General features: G+C 44.8%; 1 protein-coding gene across 2 annotated transcripts in view; it reads left to right on the top strand.

Moving 5' to 3' along the window:
• cars2 (cysteinyl-tRNA synthetase 2, mitochondrial) overlaps positions 1-15,149 on the top strand; it is a 105,879-nt gene extending 90,730 nt beyond the window's left edge. For both annotated transcript variants that reach the window (XM_038818210.1, XM_038818212.1), the window contains 2 exons: positions 2,325-2,582; positions 14,593-15,149. In XM_038818210.1, the coding sequence (XP_038674138.1) occupies positions 2,325-2,582; positions 14,593-14,661 (327 nt within the window). In that variant the 3' untranslated portion in view covers positions 14,662-15,149. The remainder of the gene's footprint in view (positions 1-2,324; positions 2,583-14,592) is intronic.
• The last annotated feature ends 2,285 nt before the right edge of the window (positions 15,150-17,434 follow it).

The raw sequence follows: 17,434 nt of genomic DNA, 5'->3' as shown, positions 1-17,434 counted from the left end.
CTTCTTTCAAGTAACATATTCTTTCTTTCTCGTTTTCTTTTCTTACCCAGAAGTAAATTTCCGATTCCCTTACGTTTGTCCTGCTGTGCGGGTCTCTGTTGACTTTCCTGCTCCCACGGTGTGCTTGTCCTCGAATTTCTAACATTCTTGCGCTGTACCTTTCTTTCGTTGCTTCTGTGCTACTGTTGCTGTTGGTTCCTCTTGTGCCTTTTATGTACATCACCAAACCGCTGTGACAGTCTGGGGCTTTGGGCAGAATGCAGTGCAAACATGGGCTGTTCTGGTCCCTCAGGCATTTGGGTTTTGATAAAAATGAAAAGTTTGATAGTTTAGTGAGGTTTTGTTGAGTAATGATATTAAAGGTTATGGAACCAAGGTGAATACATGGAGTTCCTTTACAGACCAACCAGATTCGGAGCCATCCACTTTAGCCAGCCAGTATGGCTATCGTGACAGATACAACTTGTTTGACAATTGCTAGTGTTTATTCTGTTGGCATGTCTGAAGCCTCTAAAATGTGATACAACAGATGTGTACCAGATGTCTGACTTTTTCAACTTTCTAATAATAAGGAGCCTTTAGGATAAAATGGATACATTAATTTGTGCTTGTAACAGAGTTGAGTCAGAGTGCACTGGCTTATTAAAGTACTCAGTTGGTTCTTTAACCCCCCACCCCACACCTTTATCCATCAGTTCTGCCATGAAAGATGTGCTTATTATGTGATAAATTTTGAGTATTGCTTCAAAGACTGTATTCTGAGACCATAGAGACATAGACTTTTTCAGTGCTAAAGGAGGCCATTCGGCCCATCAAGCATGCACCGACCCTCTGAAAGGAGGCCCACTCCCCTGCCCTATCCCGTATCTCTGTAATACCACCTAACCAGCAAAGACAGGATAAACTTAACTTCTGCCCCCTGAAAATGCCAATGTATAATGGCTAGAGAAAACGGCACATATTAATATCGTTCTGATCTTTTTAACCTGCTTTTAGTTTCCTTTAGTAGTGTCTCTTAGCCACGTGACATAGTTATGTGGATATTGTTTAGCCTGTTTCACAATGTTAACTTAGTTTGAGCTTCAAGTTAAAAGTCTATTTGAAAATGGTCCTGTGACCACATTCAGCAAAGCTTTGAATAAATTGTGCTGTAGTATGTTTCCAAGTTGCTACTGAACAGTACTCCCTGATATCTGTAATTCTATCGAGTATTGATTTATTGCAATGCTGGGGGATGTGTTGAGTGTTCCTAATTTTTCCAGGTATTCATTATAACCTGAAGTCAAAGTAAGCAGAAAATTTGTCAGCTTTGAATGCTGAACAGATTTCTTACAGTGATTATATTTTAAATAGCAAGTTAAATTGCCTCGATAAAATTGAGGTCAGAAATATAATTGAGGTAACATGAAGAAGGTAAGGTTATAAACACTGGCGTGGAGCAGTTAGGTTGAACAGCCTTTATCTGTAATTGTGAACCCTCCTTCCTGTCCTGTCATCCTTCCACTGACCTCCTACTCACACTCGCTCTTCATGTCTTCTGCTTGCTTTCTGTGTGCTCTATCTTCCTCCGCTGCTTGAAACAAAGAGGGGGCAATGATTACCATCGACTCCAGAAATGGAGCTTAAAACCCCTCCATTAATTTAGTTTGCAATTTTCCTTAATTCTGCATCGTTTTCCATTAATATTTGAAGAGCCCTCAAGGCTGCATCATGAAAAACCAGCTGTTTAGTTGATGGGGTAAACATTGCAAGCAGATTGAAGGCTCATTTGAGTGATAGCAGAGGTTGTAGATACGGAGAAAGTGGGGCTTTTTTCCACTGGCTAAGGGAGAATTTAGTAGAAAATTTCATAATTTTGAGAGGGTAAAATAGTGAAGTATACTTTGTGTTTTCCATTGGTCGGTGCGTTAGTAACAAGGGGAACACACTAAGGCAGATCATCGAGGTCAACAAACAAGGAAAATTCATGTCAAGAGTTCCGACAGCGTGGAATACTTTGCCACAGGGGTAATTGTGAAATTGTAACATCATTTGCAGAGGTATTGGATCTGTATCTGAAAAGAAAGAGTATTAAAGGATCCAGGGAGTGGTAATATTCAGCAAACCAAGAGCCAGCATTGGCTCGATGGGCTGAATGGCAACCTCCTGTTGCTTCTCTGATCAGTTTTAGTTTTTATCTGGTTTTCCCAACTAGCAGTCACGGATAATTAAAGGCAGACGTTCAGCAAGCCCTGCACTGACTATACAGAGCATTAGGTACCCTCGCTATTGTTATCCGGGCTCTGGTGTTTTGTTTCACATGTTTATTTTTATTCTTTTTCCAGGCACTGGCAGTAGACCGATCTTCAGCCACTGTTCACAGCGTTGCCGAGCAGCTGGTTGGTTTTCGGCAGGAAGTAAGGAAGTATGCCCTGGCAGTGGATCAGCAGGAGCTGGCAGTGAGTGAAGGCAGAGAACTGTCCAAGGACAAGAAACAGCAGCTGAAGGAGAGACGTAGGCAGCTGCTGAGTGAACGGCAGCCTCTTCTCCAGGCCTGTGACTCGCTACGGCACAATCTCAGTGCTATAGGAATAAATATAAAGGTTAGTGATAAGACATAGGAGCAGAAGTAGGCCACTTGGCCCATCGAGGCTGTTCCTCCATTCGGTGAGATCATGACTGATCTGACAATTCTCAACTCCACTTTCCTGCCCTATCTGCATAACCCTTGATTCCCTCCCTGATTAAAAATCTGTCTATCTCAACCTCGAACACAACTAACGACCCAGCCTCTACAGCTCTCTGTGGTAAAGAATTCCACAGATTCACTACCCTCTTGAGAGAAGAAATCAATAAATGGTTTCCACCTCCGGGTGAAAAACCGACCCCCGCAGAGCCAACTTAATCTTCTCCATCCTCTGGGATTCTGCCAGGTCCCCCACCCACACCCCTGCCTTCGCCGGCTCCGAGTCCCCACCCCCACACCCCTGCCTTCGCCGGCTCCGAGTCTCCCCCTCCCCCCCAACACCCCGGCCTTCGCCGGCTCCGAGTCTCCCCCCCCCCCCCCACACCCCTGCCTTCGCCGGCTCCGAGTCTCCCCCTCCCCCCCAACACCCCGGCCTTCGCCGGCTCTGTGTCCCCCCCCCCCCCCCCCCCACACCCCTGCCTTCTCCGGCTCCGTGTTCCCACCCCCACACCCCTGCCTTCGCCGGCTCCGAGTCCCCCCCCCACCCGCACCCCTGCCTTCTCCGACTCCGATTCCTGCCAACACAACACAATCCATCTCCGGGATATCAGGGAGGGAAAGGTCAATATGTCGCGTGCCCTTCCACCCTCTCAGAAAACCTGCTCATCCTCGCCACCGTCATGTGGGCCCTATACACCACATTAAACTGGATGAGGCTTTAACATCGCACACGATGAGGACGCATTCACCCTCCGCAAGGTCTCTGCCCACGTCCTGGTCCTCACCACCTCTTCCAGCTCCTCCCATTTGCGTTTAACTTCCTCCACCAGGGCACCCACCCTTTCCGTCAGTGCCTTGTAAATATCGAAATACCTTCCCCTCACCTATTTTGACCTCTGACAGAAGCTTGTCTTGCAGACCGGAGGTGGCAACGCCGGAAAGCACTGCACCTCTCTCCTCACTAAATCCCAAATCTGCAGGTACCTAAAACCAAACCCCTTGGGCAACTAATACAATTCTTCCAACTCCTCCACCCCGCAGATTTACCCCCTATAAGAAGTCCCTGGAATACTCAATCCCCACATGCTGCGAGCCCCGGAACCTCGCATCCATCTCGCCGCCACAAACCTACAGTAATCACAAATAGGAAGGGTGCTTGCGCATTTTAAAAGTTTGAAAGCCGATGTGGCAATGCTGCAGGAGACTCACTTGAGGGTGAAGGACCAGGTGAGACTTAAAAAGGGTTGGGTTAGCCAAGTGTTTCACTCTGGATTTGATGGAAGAGCTCGAGGGGTAGCGGTGTTGGTCAGCAAAAGAGTACGCTTCCAGATGGAGAAGGTAGTGGCAGATCAGGGGGTAGATATGTGATTGTGGCCGGGGCGCTGGAGGGGAGATTAGTGGCGCTGGTAAGTATATACGGTCCCAACTGGGACGATGCGGGATTTGCGAGGAAGGTGTTTGGAGCCATTCCTGACTTGGAGACACGCAAGCTGATTGTGGGGGGGGACTGGAACCTGGTGCAGGAGCCACGGTTGGACAGATCACAGCCGTGCTCGCTGGTCCCATCAGGTGGGGGGCGAAGGCGCTGGCTGGGCTAATGGGGGGGGGGGGGGGGGGGGGGGGGTGGTGGACCCTTGGAGGTTCCTGCATCCAGGGGAACGGGAGTACTCGTTTTTCTCAACAGTCCATTTGGTATACTCGCGGATTGACTTTTTTGTGGTGGGAAAGGCTTTGCTGGCTGAAGTCAAGGGGTCGGAATACTCTACAATTGCTGTGTCAGATCACGCGCCACATTGGGTGGATATGGTGCTGGAGATGGGGGTAGTGCAGAGGCTAGGGTGGAAACTGGATGTGGGGCTTTTGGGGAACCAAGTATTCTGTGAAAAAATTGAAAAGGTAATTAAGGAATATGTAAGTTTCAACTGTATGGGTGAGGAGGTGTCGAAGGTGGTGGTGAGTGGTGAGGTAATTTCGTTCAAGGCCAGGGTGGACAAAGAGGAGAGGTTGGAGCGGTAGAGGCTATTAGATGAGTTGTTGGAGGCAGATAGGAGTTATGCGGAGGAGGGGGACCCAGCGATGCTGGGAAAGAGGAAGGAACTACAGGCGAGCTTCGATCGACTGACCACCAGGAAGGCGGTGCGCCAACTGAGGCGAGCGAGGGGTGCAGTTTATGAACATGGAGACAAGGCGGGGCGTATGTCAGCAGGTCAGCTCCGGAGGGAGGCAGCAGCAAGGGAAATTCTTCAGGTGAGGGATAGGGCCGGGAAGTTGGTGGTGGCTCTGGAGCTGATTAACAAGGTTTTTGAAGGAGGTGCTGATGGCAAGGGGACTGGAGAAGGGGGACAGTGTCAGCGGTATACGGAGCTATGTTGGAAAAGGATAAGGCACCACTGGAGGGGATCAAAGCGAAGTGGGAGGAAGAATTGGGAGAGGTTATAGAGGAGGGGGTCTGGTGTGCGGCGCTCCAGAGGGTGACCGCCTCCACCTCGTGTGCCAGGTTGGGGCTGATACAGCTGAAGGTGGTGTACAGAGCACACCTCACGAGGGCAAGGATGAGCCGATTCTTTGAAGGGGTAGAAGATGTGCGTGAACGTGGCGCGGGGGGGGGGGGGGGGGGGCGCTAATCAGGTTCATATGTTTTGGTCCTGTCCAAAGCTTGGGGAGTACTGGAAGGAGATGTTTAGGGTAATTTCCAAGGTGGTGCATGTGAAGCTGGACCCGGGTCCCCGGGAGGCCATATTCGGGGTGTCGGATCAGCCGGGGTTGGAAACGGGTCCGGAGGCAGATATCATAGCCTTTGCCTCGTTGATCGCCCAAAGGTGGATCCTGCTGGGATGGAGAGCGGCCTCTCCACCCTGTACCCTGGCGTGGCGGGGGGACCTGTTGGAATATTTGACCCTTGAGAAGGTTAAGTTTGAACTGAGGGGAAGCTCGGAGGGGTTCTACAAGTCATGGGCATTATTCATTATGCCCTTTCAAGAACTGGTAAACATCGAACATTAGTGGGGGGGGCTGTGTATGTTGAAGATGGCTATGGGTAATCCCTGATTCCTTTTTTTCTTTGTCATTTGTTTATGTTAACATGCGGGCTGATGTCTGGGCTTGGTGGGTGGGAGGATGGCATCGTTGTTACTGTTATGGGGTTTGAGATATTTGTTGTTGGTTATTGATTGTTGTTGGGTGTAAATTCGGGAGAAAAATTGTGAAAAAGGAGGAGAATAAAAATATATATTTTTTACAAAAATAATCACAAATAGGCACCCGGCCCCCTCCTCCATGCGCTCCATGAAACCCCTCAGCTCCCTAACCATTGCCGACCCCCTCGATGACTTCAGTCTTGACCGGTCCAGACTCAGCATGTCCAGGACCATATTAAACCCCCCCCCGCCCCCATAATCAACCGGTATGTATCTAAATTTGGAATCCTCCCCAACACCCGCCTCATAAAATCCACATCACCCCAATTCAGGGCATAAATGTTTCCCAGGACTACCGACATCCTCTCCAACTTCTCACTAACCACCACAATCCACCTTCCTCAGCTACTGGAACTTATTGTTTAAAACTCCACCAACTGCTCCGTCGACCACTGGGCAGGCAGCGCTGCCCCTTTGCCCTCTGCCATCTTAACCTGTGGCACACTGCAAAAACCTCCCTTCCCCAGCTGCTCTCTCTTTCTCGTGACACTCCTCGTCCTCTGATCCATACACTGATCTCACCAGAGGAGCATTGCCTTCCCTGGGCACTCGCACACCTTTTCTGCTCAAACATCCCCTAAACGGGTGGGGAAGGACCAACAAAATCCAGCTTGAGCTGGAACCACCAAATATGCGACCAGTCACTCCTTGGCCGTCACCGTAAGTCCCCAGCCTTGAGTATTCTTAATGACCCAGCCTCCACAGCTCTTTGTGGTAAAGAATTCCACCGTCTCACTACTCTAAGAGAAGAAATTCTTCTTAATCTCTGTTTTAAATGGGTGACCCTTTACTCTGAGATTGTGCTCTCTGGTCCTAGACTCTCCCACAAGGGGAAACATCCTCTCAGGATCTACCCTGTCAAGCCTCCTGAGAATCCGATATGTCTCAATAAGGTCACCCCTCATTCTTCTAAATTCTAGTGAGTACAGACCCAACCTACTCAACCTCTCCTCATCAGAAAATCCCTCCATACCCGGGATTAACCTAGTGAACCTTCTCTGGACTGCCTCCAGTGTCAAGGCATCTTCCCTTGGATAAGGGGACTAAAACTGTTCACGGTATTCCAGGTGTGGTCTAACTGGTGCCTTGTACAGTTTTAGCAAGACCTCACTATTTTTATCCCCCATTCCCTTTGAAATAAAGGCCAACATTCCATTTGCCTTCCCCATTACCTGCTGAACCTGCATGCTAGCTTTTTGTGATTTATGCAAGAGGACCCCCAGATCCCTCTGAGCTGCAGCTTTCTGCAGTCTCTCTCCATTTAAATAATATTCAGCTCCTTTATTCTTCCTACCAAAGTGCTAACTTCACATTTTCCTACATTATATTCCATCTACCAAGTTTTTTCCCATTAACCTAACCTGTCTATATCCCTCTGTAGACTTTGTGTCAGGGATTTGAGTCAGGCTTCAGGGATTGAATGGCCTCTTCCTGTTCCTATGACAGGTTGTGTTAAATGACTCCACAAATAGACCAAAAACCTCAGAGGGGGAAGATGGCTTGGCAGTAAAGGATTTAGGAGAGAGAGGGATGGAGAGAGACCGATTTAAATAGAGTTTAGTTGAAGCACATTGCACTGATATACTGCAGGCAATACCATGTACGAAGCCTTGGCAACGTTTAGTGATTAACAACTCGCAATGTCCTATAAACACACAATGCATAGGGATTAAACACTTCACACACTTTCCATGGTACACCAAACTTTATATTTCTCCCAATTGTGCCCCAGAAAGATGAAACTATTGTGGCCTTGCATTAAACTTCATGTACTGAACAGACTGTTACTGTCCTCTGCTGCCCAAAGTAGAGATTACACCACAGCAATGCTGCATTGCAATGTGCATGCCACTGTTTATCAGCAGTGTGTCCTTATTGAAACAGGGCTTTCCAAGACAACATTCAATCTTCCTGTCAGCTCCTTGGTCATGACTGGCTCAGGGCTGTATTAGGTGCTTAGATTTATTTGACTTTAGTGTGATCTCTTAAAGAAAAGCTTTGATACTTTGTGAAAATTACATTCATTTTGAGAACCAGGAAAGGGCGGCACAGTGGCTAGCACTGCTGCCTCGAGGTGCCAGGTTCGATCCCGGCTCTGGGTCACTCTCCGTGTGCAGTTTCCACATTCTCCCCGTGTCTGCGTGGGTCTCACCCCCACAACCCAAAGATGTGCAGGGTAGGTGGATTGGCCACGCTAAATTGCCCCTTAATTGAGAAAAAAAAGAATTGGGTACTCTAAATTTATATTTTTTTTAAATTGAAAAGCAGGTGTCTTTCCACCTTGTCCATTTGTTCCCTTTAATAATAATCATGTCATTGTGGATTAGGCAGAGGATAGCGACAAAATTCTGAGGGCAGCCAAATTTGATGAGGATTTGCGGCTGACAGAAGTTCAAGAAGGCCTCGTACAGCGGTTGGTGGTGTTCCCTGCACTTTCCTTGCCTTTACCACCCTGTGAAGATCATGTTTGTGGTGTCATTCAAAGGGCAAAAGCTGTGCTGTGACACGTTCTGTGGCCACTGGGAGGAAGCAATGGTGGAGAATTCTTGCAACAATCTTCCCTGTGTCAAACAGCAGTTAACACAATCTGACTTGTCTCTCTTCTTGAGTATAGTCGCGATTGCTGCATCCTGACTTCCCACCCGGGATGTGCTCCTCGTCTCTAATGAGTTAAATGAGGTTGTGCAGCTGTTTCAGGAGTGTGTTTCAATCATGTTCCAGTATTTCTGTAGGGGTTCTATCTGCTTCAGGGGCCTTGTTATTTCTCAGCTGTCCAATGGCCGTTTCAACTTTGGATCAAGACCAAGCGAACAGGGTATTGAGGAATTAGGTTGAAGATATTCCAAGTTGAAGACAGAGTTTTGGGTGAGGAATTCTTCAGAATGTTCTCTCCAGCGAGCCACTGACTGGCTCCCTGCCGTCGATGAGCTCCCCGCCATCTTGGCTATCAGTGGGATGGACTCTTGAGTATTTAGGCCATGGATCATCTTAATAGTGCTGAAGAAACCATGCACGTGGTTGGTGTTTGTGAGTTGTTAGATTTCTCATACTCTTTCTACCCACCATTTGTTCTTAATGTTACGGGTTTTATGATGGATCACTGCATCCAGACACCTCTAGGACTGCTGCTTTTCTCTGTCTGTATGGTGAAGTTCCCATTCTGTGAAAGCTTTGCACTCACACTCGACTAGGTCCCGTATATCTGGGTTATTTTTATCCAGCCATGAGCTCCTGATATTTAGGTTGAGAAGTTGAAACATCTGTTCAACTCTGAACTGACTCACAACAGGAGACTCCCAGAAGGACAGCGGAAAGGTTTTAGGGATGTGATCAAACATCCCTGCCAGCTCAAGGGTGTTTCAGGCATGTGACTGTCCAAATTGAGAAGGCATAAAACACATCAAGAGACTTGGTCGGGAACGTGCAGAGGCAGAATCGAGGCCCCGGAGAGAGTGCACAAGCTTCCAAACACCTCATCTGTCCAACCCTCCAAGCACTACATGCCTCACAGAGTGTGCAGAGCGCACTTTGGACTAATCGGCCATCTTGGAACCCATTGAACTGGAATGGAAGCAAATCCTCGATCCTGAGGGGACTGCCTCAAGAAGAAGAAACTGAAACAAAATGCAGAATAGGCCAGAAAAAGTCATTTTCACACCGTTTAGAGAATTTAAAATGTAGAGAATGTAAAAAAGAACATTTTAAAACGATGTTAAAAAGCAGTAGCTCCTGGAAGTAGCTTTAAACAAGTGACTTGTGATTGCTATTCTAAAAGTTTCAGTTTGTGTACCTTTCATGATCACAGCATGTCCCAAAGCACTTTACAGCCAATCAAACATTTTCAACTCCAGTCATTATTGCAGCCAGATTGTACACAACACTAATCCATACACCGCAATGTGATGTTGATCAGATCATCTGTTTTTGTCAGGTTGGTTGAGGAATAAATATTAGCACAGGTTACCCAGGAGAACTTCCCTGATCTTCTTCAAAATAGCGCAATAGGATTGTTTACAATCATGTGAGAGGGCAGACAGGGCCTAAGTTTAATGTTTCAGCCGAAAGATGGTCTTTGTAACCTGCATGAGTACTTTGTAATTTCTGTAACTGTGCTCCCAGGTTCCTCTGTTCCTCTACCCCAATCAGACATTTACTTTCCAAGGAGTCTGTGACCTCCTTTATCTTTCTACAGTGTCTAACGTCCCACTTAATCTGCAGCAAGTCCATTTGCCAAATCAGGTTACAGTTCCCATTCAACTCCATTCTCTCTGGGGGAAAAAGCCCATGATAAATTCGGATTGGCTGTTATTGATAAACAGATCGATAATATCACCATTACATGGAGCACGTTCCTTTAGTTTCCTCTTGAAGTTTGCAGTGGGCAAGAGATATAGGGATTTGAGGAAGAATGTTTTTACACACTGAGTGGTAATGACCTGGAACTCATTGTCTTGAGGGTGATGGAAGCAGAGATGATCAATGATTTCAAAAGGAAATTAGATGGGCTGTTGAAGGATATAAACGTGTAGGGCCATAGGGATAGAGTGGAGAATGGGACTGACTGGATTAGCCAGTAATAGAAGATAAATTGTTCAGCTATTTTATGTCAGTTATCAGTAATAAGAAAATCTTCTCAGTTCAAACAGTAGGTCTTGTCTGTAGCATAATACAAAATAATGAAGATGCTGGACTTCCCCACTTTGATATTACCCTGAAACTGAAATAAAATAACTCCTAGTTACCACCCTGTATTCTCCAACAAATCCTGGCCAAAGCTTGATTCTGCCTCTGTGCACTATATTTACAGGTGTAGGGAAGGCCTAACAGACCAAGGATGACATCCGGGCAATAGTAAGGGATGACATCGGTGCTATGGAGGATAAGGTTGAATCCATTTGGGTGGAAATCAGGAATAGTAAGGTGAAAAAGTCACTGATAGGAGTGGTCGATAGGCCACCAAATAGTAACATTATGGTGGGGCAGGCAATAAACAAAGAAATAACTGATGCATGTAGAAATGGTACAGCAGTTATCATGGGGGATTTTAATCTACATGTTGATTGGTTTAACTAGGTCGGTCAAGGCAGCCTTGAGGAGGAGTTTATAGAATGCATCCGCGATAGATTCCTAGAACAGTATGTAATGGAACCTACGAGGGAACAAGCGGTCCTAGTTCTGGTCCTGTGTAATGAGACATGATTGATTAATGATCTCAAAGTTAGGGATCCTCTCGGAAGGAGCGATCACAATATGGTGGAATTTAAAATACAGATGGAGGGTGAGAAGGTGAAATCAAACACTAGTGTTTTGTGCTTAAACAAAGGAGATTACAATGGGATGAGAGAAGAGCTAGCTAAGGTAGACTGGGAGCAAAGACTTTATGGTGAAACAGTTGAGGAACAGTGGAGAACCTTCCAAGCAATTTTTCACAGTGCTCAGCAAAGGTATATACCAACAAAAAGGAAGTACAGTAGAAAGAGGGAAAATCGACCGTGGATATCTAAGGAAATAAGGGAGAGTATCAAATTGAAGGAAAAAGCATACAAAGTGGCAAAGATTAGTGGGAGACTAGAGGACTGGGAAATATTTAGGGGGCAACAGAAACCTACTAAAAAAGCTACAAAGAAGAGTAAGATAGATTATGAGAGTAAACTTGCTCAGAATATAAAAACAAGACAGTAAAAGTTTCTACAAATATATAAAACAAAAAAGAGTGGCTAAGGTAAATATTGGTCCTTTGGAGGATGAGACGGGAGATTTAATAATGGGAGATGAGGAAATGGCTGAGGAACTGAACAGGTTTTTTGGGTCGGTCTTCACAGTGGAAGACACAAATAACATGCCAGTGACTGATAGAAATTAGGCTATGACAGGTGAGGACCTTGAGAGGATTGTTATCAAAAAGGAGGTAGTGATGGGCAAGCTAATGGGGCTAAAGGTAGACAAGTCTCCTGGCCCTGATGGAATGCATCCCAGAGTGCTAAAAGAGATGGCTAGGGAAATTGCAGATGCACTAGTGATAATTTACCGAAATTCACTAGACTCTGGGATGGTCCCGTTTATTGCCCATTCCTAATTGCCCTTGAGAAGGTTGTGGTGAGCCACTGACAAATCTCACACACACTTTGTCCATCTGGAACTGATTAAACAACTTTTCCCTTGACATTAATTGTTGTCGTCACTTATAATCCATTGCATTTTCTCTAGGTATTTGTAACAATCAGATATCCTCCAGCTCTATTACTAGATCTTTCTCAGGTTCCACTCAATGTTTTCTGTTGCCTGTGTGCTTCTGGCGTTAAGTCACAAGCTATAAAAATAACAAATATTTACAATGTGTTTGTACTATCTATTCAGTCCATTTGTGAAAATACTACCAGCCAGGTGGGAGGTATAAGTAGTTCCAGCCACCTTCTCTGTTCTGCAATATCTGGTCAATAACGTACTCGTTTGTCAAAATCACCACCCCTGCAATTGTTTAGTTTTCAGTTGGCTTTACCAGAATTCTCCTGTGCTAAGTTATGGGCGAGAGGAACCCTGTCCTATCTGCTTACCAGCAACCTTTCTCTACCAGTCCCTGGTCCTTGTTCTCCTGTCTTTTGCCATCACTGATTCTCCCTTTACTCTACTGCCAACTCGCATCAGCCATGCATCCTGATTGATCATCCTTCTCATCCTTTACCAATGTCTGACACTCACTCCTCTGAATTTAATTATGCTGAATTCAGTATTGATAAATGCTCCCAAGGTCCTGCCCCTCCCAACCCCCGTAAACCACAGGAGTCCATATCCGATTTCAGGGTAACTTGTGAGACCCCAGGATTGAACTTGACTATTGCTCACCTTAGACTGACTATTCAACATACTTTTTAAATTAAAAATAATTTCTAATTGAGGGGCAATTTAGCGTGGCCAATCCTCCTATCCTGCACATCTTTGGGTTGTGGGGGGTGAGACCCACACAGGCACAGGAGAATGTGCAAACTCCACACACAGTGACCTGGGGCCGGGGTCGAACCCAGGTCTTCGGCTGTGTGAGGCAGCAGTGCTAACCACTGCGCTGCCGTGCTGCCCTCCTTGGTGCCATGAGGCAGCAGTGCTAACCACTGTGCCACCATGCTGCCCTCCTTGGCGCTGTGAGGCAGCAGTGCCAACCACTGTACCACCATGCCTCTCCCTTTCAACATCCTTTTTTTTTTATAAATTTAGATTAGCCAATTATTTTTTCCAATTAAGGGGCAATTTAGCGTGGCCAATCCACCTACTCTGCACATTTTTGGGTTGTGGGGGCGAAGCCCACGCAGACACGGGGAGAACGTGCAAACTCCACACGGACAGTGACCCAGAGCCGGGATCGAACCTGGGACCTCAGCGTCGTGAGGCGGTTATGCTAACCACTAGGCCACCGTGCTGCCCCTTTCAACATCCTTTTAATGATGTACAGAAACAGAGCCTTTAACAGCTGCATCTCCTAACCACACGAGATCAGCTGTCATTCACAACACCGACTATTTGCCACACTAATAAGTTTTCCATTGCAGCATTTTAAAACATAAACGCAACAGAACAATATCTGAAGCACAAAGGCTTTGATGGAGCGATTTATCTGGAGTCATCCTGTGGAGTAACGTGCATAAAGGCAGAGCAGAAACACAGGTGTATCTTTGCTTCATTGGCTCTCATTACTCCTGTAAACAGCCTCCAGCTGGCTATTTGAAAAGCAACTTGCATTTATATAGCTGCTTCAATTTAGAAAATGGCCCCAAGGCACTTTGCAGGAGCATTATCAAATAGAATTTGACACCGAGCCACACCTGATATTAGGACAGGTGACCAAATGCTTGGTGGAAGAGGTCGGTTTTACATCCTAAAGGAGAAGGGAGAGACAGAGGTGGAGAGACAGAGGTGGAGAGACAGAGGTGAAGAGACAGAGGTGGAGAGACAGAGGTGGAGAGACAGAGGTGGAGAGACAGAGGTGGAGAGACAGAGGTGTTTAGAAAGGAAATTCCAGAGCTTAAGACCCAGTCAGCTGAACATTGGAATTTGTGAATTTCCTGTACTGCCCAATAGGCTATTGTGTAATTTGGAACCCCCTTTATGTTACAAGAGTGTGTTGCGTGTCTGTAGAAGCCTGACTAGCCCTACACTGTTTAAGTAGATGGATTGATGGTGTTTTAGTCAGATGAGGCCAGAAAGAAATCATTAAGCTGCTGTAGTTTACAAATGGTAAGGGAATTTACAGAGTAACAGATATATTCAAATCTCACTGCACTTAATTTCAAACACTTCCTTATGAACGTGACCTAATAGTTAAAGCAAAGCTTCCTCTGCAAAGAGGTCCTAACCGGTGACGTTTTCCAAAGGCTAAATTGACAGCTCACACTGGGACCACTGGTTCCATCCAGCTTGAGAACAAAGATGGTGAGAGAGAGTCTGAAGATTTCTAGTGATGAGTTTGAATGAAGGTTGGACAGGTTACAGGTTTAATTTTGCATCGTTTCATGTCATAATTCCCCAGAATCTGTACATACCTCGTCTGCCTCAAACAGCTGGACAGCTGGCTTGTAATACAGACCAAGGCCAGCAGCACGGGTTCAATTCCCGTACCAGCCTCCCCGAACAGGCGCCGGAATGTGGCAACTAGGGGCTTTACACAGTAACTTCATTAAAGCCTACTCGTGACAATAAGCAATTATTATTATTATTATTATTATATTTCACTCTTTATAGGATCGAGGGGAAACTTCATCGTGGGAGCTGACAGAACAACTTACCAAGGAAAACAGAAGTGAAGCCTGATCATTCACTTCAACTTTACAGACACCAATATTAGGGAACTCACTGATCGTCTTGGAGAAATAATGTCATCTTTGGGTTAAATTGTTCATTGGTATCACAAATTGAAGGGATCCAATTTTAGCTGCAGCAGTAATACTGAACTGAGAGTCAGAAGGTTCAGAGTATGAGTCCCAGCCTGGGCCTGCACAGCTGACCTCTCTATCTTAACTTTGCTGGACATTGGTCAGAGTGCTAGTGACATGTAGTGTCTCCGTGTTGGCTCTCCTGTGGATTAAGTGTGTGGATATCCATTCCCAGCAGGGACCTGCACCCTCTGTCATGGTGAGTAAAACTGAAGGAGACCATTCCAGCCAAAGGATGAATCCTGATCATCTTCAGCACGTTCTAAATCATTGTGGATTGTAGTTAGATATTAGCACTTTGTTCATTGATCATAATGTGTTTCTCATACATCAGCAATTAAAGAAAATAACTCTTGGTGTATTCAATAAGTTGTGAAAAGTTTTGAAAACTAAGAGTTCACACTTGGTGAAATTACAGCTGATCACATCCTCTGACTAGTCGGACCATTTCAGATCAAGCTGTTCAAGGAGCAGTTGGTAGGTTTCTGATGGGATTGATATTTGGAGGAGAGAAGGGTGAAGAACAAGGAGAGGGGAGGTGGGGCAGAAGATAGCGAGTAAAGGAGGGGAAAGAGTGTTGGGAACCTGGGCTCATACAGCTGCAGAATATCACTCTCCTAAAATAGCATCATCCATAAAATCCTGCAGGGCACAGTGACATTTGAAACGGATTTCTCCAAATCTGCACCCAACATGCAAAGTTCCACGATGGATGTGCAAGTTTGGAGTGAGCGAGAATGTTTTTTCTTGTGTTGTTACGGTTCCGGGCCAGACCCTCAGTTTATATTGGAAAGCAGACAAGAAACCCCAACGATCTTTCAATTTGTAAACTGAGGAAAGATACTTCATCCCCAGGAGTGATTCCGCTGACAAATGAGGATATTTTGTCTTAAAACAAACTTGATTATTAACACAGGATTAACCCCATCACATTATTAACACAGGATTAATTATTAGCACAGGATTAACCCCATCACATTATTAACACAGGATTAACCCCATCACATTATTAACACAGGATTAACCCCATCACATTATTAACACAGGATTAACCCCATCACATTATTAACACAGGGTTAACCCCATCACATTATTAACACAGGATTAATTATTAACACAGGATTAACCCAATCACATTATTAACACAGGATTAATTATTAACACAGGATTAACCCCATCACATTATTAACACAGGATTAACCCCATCACATTATTAACACAGGGTTAACCCCATCACATTATTAACACAGGATTAATTATTAACACAGGATTAACCCCATCACATTATTAACACAGGATTAATTATTAACACAGGATTAACCCCTTCACATTATTAACACAGGATTAACCCCATCATATTGTTAACACAGGATTAACCTCATCACAGGATTAACCCCATCACATTATTAACACAGGATTAACCCCATCACATTATTAACACAGGATTAACCCCATCACATTATTAACACAGGATTAACCCCATCACATTATTAACACAGGATTAACCCCATCATATTGTTAACACAGGATTAACCTCATCACAGGATTAACCCCATCACATTATTAACACAGGATTAACCCCATCACATTATTAACACAGGATTAACCCCATCACATTATTAACACAGGGTTAACCCCATCACATTATTAACACAGGATTAATTATTAACACAGGATTAACCCAATCACATTATTAACACAGGATTAATTATTAACACAGGATTAACCCCATCACATTATTAACACAGGATTAACCCCATCACATTATTAACACAGGGTTAACCCCATCACATTATTAACACAGGATTAATTATTAACACAGGATTAACCCCATCACATTATTAACACAGGATTAACCCCATCACATTATTAACACAGGATTAACCCCATCACATTATTAACACAGGATTAACCCCATCACATTATTAACACAGGATTAACCCCATCACATTATTAACACAGGATTAATTATTAACACAGGATTAACCCCATCACATTATTAACACAGGATTAATTATTAACACAGGATTAACCCCATCACATTATTAACACAGGATTAACCCCATCACATTATTAACACAGGATTAACCCCATCACATTATTAACACAGGATTAACCCCATCACATTATTAACACAGGATTAACCCCATCACATTATTAACACAGGATTAACCCCATCACATTATTAACACAGGATTAACCTCATCACATTATTAACACAAGATTAACCCCATCACATTATTAACACAGGGTTAACCCCATCACATTATTAACACAGGATTAATTATTAACACAGGATTAACCCCATCACATTATTAACACAGGATTAATTATTAACACAGGATTAACCCCATCACATTATTAACACAGGATTAACCCCATCACATTATTAACACAGGATTAACCTCATCACATTATTAACACAGGGTTAACCCCATCACATTATTAACACAGGATTAATTATTAACACAGGATTAACCCCATCACATTATTAACACAGGATTAACCCCATCATATTATTAACACAGGATTAATTATTAACACAGGATTAACCCCATCACATTATTAACACAGGATTAATTATTAACACAGGATTAACCCCATCACATTATTAACACAGGATTAACCCCATCACATTATTAACACAGGAT

The sequence above is a fragment of the Scyliorhinus canicula genome, chromosome 14 (assembly GCF_902713615.1).
Source record: "Scyliorhinus canicula chromosome 14, sScyCan1.1, whole genome shotgun sequence".
In the NCBI taxonomy this organism is placed as follows: domain Eukaryota; kingdom Metazoa; phylum Chordata; class Chondrichthyes; order Carcharhiniformes; family Scyliorhinidae; genus Scyliorhinus; species Scyliorhinus canicula.
The sequence above is the reverse complement of the archived record's forward strand: the minus strand, read 5'-3'. Positions and strand labels throughout refer to the sequence as shown.